The sequence below is a fragment of the Bicyclus anynana genome, chromosome 2 (genome assembly GCF_947172395.1).
Source record: "Bicyclus anynana chromosome 2, ilBicAnyn1.1, whole genome shotgun sequence".
Classification (NCBI taxonomy): Eukaryota; Metazoa; Arthropoda; class Insecta; order Lepidoptera; family Nymphalidae; genus Bicyclus; species Bicyclus anynana.
In genome coordinates this window covers 16,170,113-16,176,645 of record NC_069084.1, presented here as the reverse complement: position 1 = coordinate 16,176,645, position 6,533 = coordinate 16,170,113, and the positions used below count along the sequence as shown (strand labels likewise).

The window sequence follows — 6,533 nt, the reverse complement described above, 5'->3', positions numbered from 1 at the left end:
AACCGACTTCAAAAAATGCGAAGGTTATCAATTAATAAAAAGGTTCGTCGGAATCTTTTTAGTTTGGTGTATACAATATTGTTATTGAAGTCTGTTGAATTGTATTTTTATAAAAAATAATACATTTTATAATTTATTGCTAAGGTAGTCCATTCATATAATATCATAAGTTAAATTAAATTAAATCTTAAATCAGTGGTCTGCTTCGACCATGTGGACCTTTAACCTACATCAGGGTGAAGTATTGAAGCTCCTTTTATGTAAGTCATTTAAAAATGGCTTGTTAGTTGCTACTCGTATTACTCGTATTACCAGGATTTTTTCCTTAAAACGAATCTTATGTATTTTGGTTCCAGTCTAGCCATAGTGACCCCTTTGTATCTACATTAAAAATACCATTTACTGTAGCAAAAAGCCCTGAGTGAAACATAGCATTTATGAATAACGTCACTTGCTCATTTGTTGTTTCGGAGGTAAAAGTTTTACATAGATATTTTTTCATTTATGGTTATTATTGAATATTCAATAATTAAGTAGCCTATTGTTATTTTTCTAAGCCTAATAGGTTTAATTCAAATGAAAGACATTTAAATACATCTCAGCAAAGTATATTTAAAAGCAGTACTACTCTCAAGACAACACATTGAATATAACCGTAACCATTTACAATTTCACCTCACTTAATGTATTAGGAATGTCCTAAAAATATAAAAAAAAATGCAAAAAAACAATCTTGGGGTTAATATAATAAGTACATTTTAAATTTCCAAATTACGACAAATGGTTAGTAAGCAATAAAGCAATCAGACTGTTGTCCCACTGTTTATAAAATAGGACATACAGCCTTCTTTGTTTTCAATACATTTGCCCATAAAATAGGTCTTTTGTCACCATTCAGAAAACAAGTCTTTGAAAAACTGTAATAATTACAGCTTAGTCACAGTAGTAGTTTTTCGGGTGGATTTTACTTGCAATTGTATTGAAAAACGCAGTAGAATATCAAAAAAAATCACATGAGGCATGGTTAAATGATTTCACGTTCAAAAATTTGATAGCTAAGATTTGCATAAAATGTAACTTTTTTTTTCTAGGGGCATAAGTGTTACGTCATTAGACACAATAATTTGAGAAAAAAAAATCAGAATGCTACGAGTCTTTCAAAACTTGCTACATCTATACATATTATAGTTATATAAATTCGGAAAAAACTAATTTATTCTTGGGATTTAATCCAAGACCTACTTGATTTGACTTAATGCCAAGCTATTGAGGCTATTAAAACTTTGAAATTCCTCTTTTAATACAAAATGTTTACGGGCCAATGAAACCATTACATTACATAATATTTCATTTAAAAAAATATTTAAACATGTTTCTTGATAATTTTTAGTGTAACTGTAAATTTTAAATAATTTTGATTTTTGAAACACCTCATTTATATTAGTTTAAATTTCGACATATACATAATTATTTTATTATTACAGTAATAAGTTTTTCTAACATTCTACAATAACAAACAACTAAAGTGCTAAATATTGTAAAAGTGCGTAATATATTTTTTTTAAATAATTTAATTACAATACATTGGCTTAATACATTTTTAGAAATACTAAGTAACAATACAAAATAGCGAAACACTATTAATTTTATTCCAATAAAATGTTTTAAAAGTCAAACCACAACAGCAAGTGGACATTATTTTTTATATTTCACTCTACAAATACATTGATGAAAATTAATTTATTTAAAATAGAATTCATTATAGCAAGTAATAATTATTTTCAAACTATTTATTACAATATGCATAATTGAAGTTTTGCGATTTAACATTATATAAAAAAAACCATATAAAACTGCATGTAATTATTTTCAAATCACCTAAAAACCAACACATCGAATAATTGTGTATATAATAAACTGTTTTTGTAAAATAATTGTGCAATCAAATGTTAATATTTAAAGAAAAAAAAATCAAACGAAATGTGTGCCATTGTCATAAGTGTCTAACGACAGCGCCCCTCGTCGGCTGCAGAACCGGCGTACAGCTCGTAAGTACGGTGCGTGCGTCACTTGAGCGCGCACTCCACGAACACGGCGTGGTGCGCGGGCGGGGTCAGCGGGGGCGGGGACGGCGGGGACGCGGGGGACGGCGGGTCAGAGTCCAGCGGGGACGGCGGCGGGGTCTGCGGGGACGTGACGCGCCCGAACACGAAGTTCGCCTCGGTGAGGGGCCAGAGCTCCTTTAGCATTGACCTGGAGAGAAGATAATATAACTTTAAAGTTGTTTTTTAAATTTAATGCCAAGTTAAATCTTGACAGCGATCTCATCTGTAGGCGACACTAGTCATCTAGACAGTATCTAGTAAAGAAAAGCGCCAAACTGAAAACATTGTTCTCTTTGCGATAGGCGATATATGGGTTATACATGCGTGCAAAGATTTTAATCTAAAGCTATTAATACAAAATGGAATATTTCTTCTCCAATATAGGTATGTAAAGAATCTTCGGAGAGGCAATGGATATTTGAAGTCACTGCCTCCACATTTTTGTTCCTGTATACGCACGCTTGACTTGCGGAGCAAGTTCGAGAATGCGTTACGAAAATTGTAATCGATGAGTCCTGCTATCTTCATAGTGTAACAGTGATGGAACAGAACTTTGAAATATACACTTTAACTTTAACTATACAACTTTGGCTTATAGATGGTGTTTTATTATTTTTGACAGCATCATCGTCTGACATAATGATGATGATGATGATGAACGCAACTCACCACAGATGTTTGTCCACCACGGCCCGGACCTTGGGCGTGGGGAAGCCGTTGAAGGGCGAGGCGACGGGCAGCGTGTAGGCGCCCATGTCGCGGAACACGAGCCAGCTGCCGGTGCGCTGCGGCGGCAGCGCGTACGCGGGCAGCACGCAGTCCAGCCCGTCGCACGACGGGCCCCACACCGAGCACTGCTGCGCCCGCTCCGACGATTGCTTAACAAGTAAACGATGTTTTGGAATTAAGTTCCTTATCGCACGTTGCGAAAGGGGGTAGATGTAAAAAATTAAGACCAAAAAGTTGTAACGACACTTTTTACCCAACTGCGTAGAAAGGAGGGTAATGTTTTTGCTATAGTTGTAAGCCGTTACCTGAAGGCAGCTAGTGAGCTCTAGGGTCCTCAACAAGCCTCCAGACCCTTGGAACGAAGTTCCTTTTGAAGAACGTTCGAAGATTTAATGGGATGGAATGCGATATCGATAGCTATAGCAATAGCGATAACGATATGTATAGCGATAGTGATGATAGCGAACTATAGCGAACTTCGTTTCATCCGGGTATCCCTTTACACATCTCAAGTTTTTTTGTATTCGAACAGAAAATACGGCGTATAGAGTATAGAGTATAGAGAAGCCTAACCAAAGGGATCTTATAAGAGGAAGATGAATACAAATATTGGGCAGTCGACATGTGCATGGGACTTACAACAACGTTACCAACTTATGGATAACCTACAAACTAAATATTACTATGGACACGCTACAATATCTTCAACATTATCAATTATCGCTATTGGTCAACATGTCTTTCTCGTCTCGAGATATTAATGTCATTAGAGGAAGGGCTAGAGAGAGATACCTTCCCACAAGCGGATTTAACCTGGTGTAAGCGATTTGCAGCCCATATTTCCAATTGGCCTTTTAGGCCTACATACTTCGGCATTCTATCCAATCCAAGGACTCTGACCTTTTTTGTCAGGCGACAGTTACCACAGCACGGCTAAGACCTTAATGAGAAGAAAGGCAAGAGAGATAAGAGTGTGTTACCTCGAGCGGCACAGCGTGCACCTGCTGGTGGTCGTACAGCACGCAGTTGAAGGAGCCGTACACGCCGTCGTTGATGAAGTACATGGTGTGCGCCTCCTCCTCGCTCTCGCCTTCCTTGGCTGGCAGCTGACGAACAAATACATATTTTAATTTAATTGTTCATTACAAAGGCGCGCGGGAAGTCGTGTGAATACATTCTAAAGGATCCCTTAAACCTACACCCAAGGTCACAAGTCCTGGGACCTGCTCGAGGTGTTTCCTCTACCACGACATGATCACGTTACGTCATAATCAATATTCCAATGCTTTTGTGTATTATGTCAGGGTATGTTTAGGCATACAGTGGAGCAAATAAAACTTGCAACTAAGGCTGTTAGAATATTTAATATGTTGATATGTACAAGCTATATGTATACAAGAATGTTCCTTATAATTAACGTCTGCTATATTATTTTAGCAAAACATATGATACACATTGTTGCTATTTCTTCTGAAGGTCGCAGCAGTAAAGATGACAGACCTATTGTTTTTTGATCATCTTAGCTTTAATGTATAAGTCTCAGACTGCGACATTTTTGTAAAATTTCAAAATGGCGGCCGGTCATAAGCCACTAATCTTTGCAATGTTACAACCTTAACATCATTTTCTTTCCATTTATTTTTATGGCGCAAAGATTCATAGTGCCACCTAATTAGTAAATCCACTTTGTACGGACTACGTCCATATGATGTGCTACCCATATAATGAATTCACTTTGGATTGACTAAGCGGATTCTGACGGCCATACTTAATATCTAGTTTACTTGGAATAATGTTGATGTTTACATTCTAATGCATGTTGGCCGTTAGCCCTCATTAGCACGAGAACGTTTAACGTCCGTTAAAAAAACGTTCAAATATAGTATCAAGTTAAATGAAGGTCTATTTCCAACAGCCAAAATTGAAAATGCAGCACTGCTCGAAAAAAAGCTTCATATTTTAAAAACGTTGTCGTGTTAACTTATACTTGGGAATGCATTTGTTGTATTTGAACGCCTTTTTAACGTCCGCTAAGAAAACTCGTGTGCGAATAGGGGCTATTATTATTAGCTAAGGATAGGCTAGGATTATTAATTTTCTTTTTTTTTTGATGATTTAGTATGTCGGTGAGGGTAGTTACCTTCCTGGTGGCGTGCACCATGGCGGCGAGCGTGTAGGCGGCGGCGGCGAAGTACCGGCCCGGCTCGGCGATGACACGCACGGAGCGCGACGGGAAGTGCAGCTCCAGCGCGCTGTTGATCACTTGCGACACCTGCCGACGGACACTTCGTTATGATCCTAGTTGTTATACATAGTTTACAGAAACCTAGATAAACTTAGGTCAGAGTAGCAGCTCAAAATCAGAATATACACTCTAGCATTTAAGTAATGCCAATTCACAACAAAAATAATCAATAAAATAACCCAAGGGTGCATCTCGAACGGAAGGGGAGGGTTCGGGGTTCACTAATCTCAAAAAAATAAATCTCGAAAATCTAATGATTTTTTAGTTTTCATTTGTAAAAGAGAATCATTGTGTAACAGTAGATTGGTTCCTACCAGTACTAGCTTAGTATGTACGAACTAAAAGTGTCCTTAATCGTAAAAAAAAACGAATGTTCTTTAGTTATTTAAAAATAAAATAATACATGACAGAGAGAGTAAAAATTAGTAGCGGTTAGTAGCGCCATCTCTCGTGTCAGACTTGCTTTACTTCACAATTATGCCGTTAAAAGACTTAACGGATTTGGCGCTGGGCTTACTTGTGTTGTGTCGTAGTTTAGCAGTGTTACTACAGATGGCGCTTTTGAAACTTAACAGTATGTCATTTCGATTACACTTTTCGTGACTAATTTATTAGTTTATTTTAAAAGTCAAGCGTGCGTAAAGACGTTTTACTTCAATAAGTCCGTACCCTAAGAGGCCCATTATACTAACGATTCCAAAGGAGAATGGCGAGGTTGCATGTATTTTGGGACCAGCAGATAGAACTAGCGTACGTAGTACGTGGAAACCTATTAATAGTTGTTTATCGTGATTAAACTGAGAAAAAAGCTAAAATGGTAAGCAGTCTTGAAAAGCAGAAAGAAAAAAATATACCTTAAAATTAGTAGATACCCTATCAATACATTAATCTGAAAAACTCCGCCGCTGACATACAACTGCGGTGTAGTTACATTTCGGTCGTATGCAACAAGTAGAATATTTTTTAATAAAATACACTTATTTTCTTTAGATTCCCGTTCTGTAAAATCTAAATATTTTTTTTACAAGCATCTTATAAATTAAAAGTTTTATCTAAAACAAATGTATGGGTGTACGATACTTCAGAGTGTGACTCCCACTTTCGCCAACTACCTTTCTGTTCTGGCTCACCTCTCGGATGCAGGTGCCGCTGTTCCCCGGGAAGCCGCCGCCCACGTCCAGCAGGTACATGGTGTGCCCCGCGGCGTCGCCCGCCTCGAACAGCGCGCGCGCGAACTGTATGGCGCGCGCGTACACGCCCGTCTCCTGCGCGCCCGAGCCCACGTGGAACGACACGCCCACCACCTGCCGGGCACAACAAACATACATTTACTAAAGATATCATATTCTACTTCATAGGTTTTCAATGTAAGCGTTAATTTTTTTTTTCATTCTTTACAAGTTAGCCCTTGACTACAATCTCACTTGATGGTAAGTGATGATGCAGTCTAAGAT

At 37.8% G+C, this 6,533-nt stretch overlaps 1 protein-coding gene across 1 annotated transcript in view; it reads right to left on the bottom strand.

Moving 5' to 3' along the window:
* Positions 1–592: 592 nt before the first annotated feature.
* Positions 593–6,533, bottom strand: part of LOC112054602 (ornithine decarboxylase 2-like) — a 36,682-nt gene continuing 30,741 nt past the window's right edge. The window contains exons 8-12 of the mRNA XM_052887231.1: positions 6,210–6,383; positions 4,975–5,106; positions 3,815–3,940; positions 2,775–2,983; positions 593–2,253 (exon numbers count right to left, since the gene is read on the bottom strand). Of these exons, the coding sequence (XP_052743191.1) occupies positions 2,067–2,253; positions 2,775–2,983; positions 3,815–3,940; positions 4,975–5,106; positions 6,210–6,383 (828 nt within the window). The 3' untranslated portion in view covers positions 593–2,066. The remainder of the gene's footprint in view (positions 2,254–2,774; positions 2,984–3,814; positions 3,941–4,974; positions 5,107–6,209; positions 6,384–6,533) is intronic.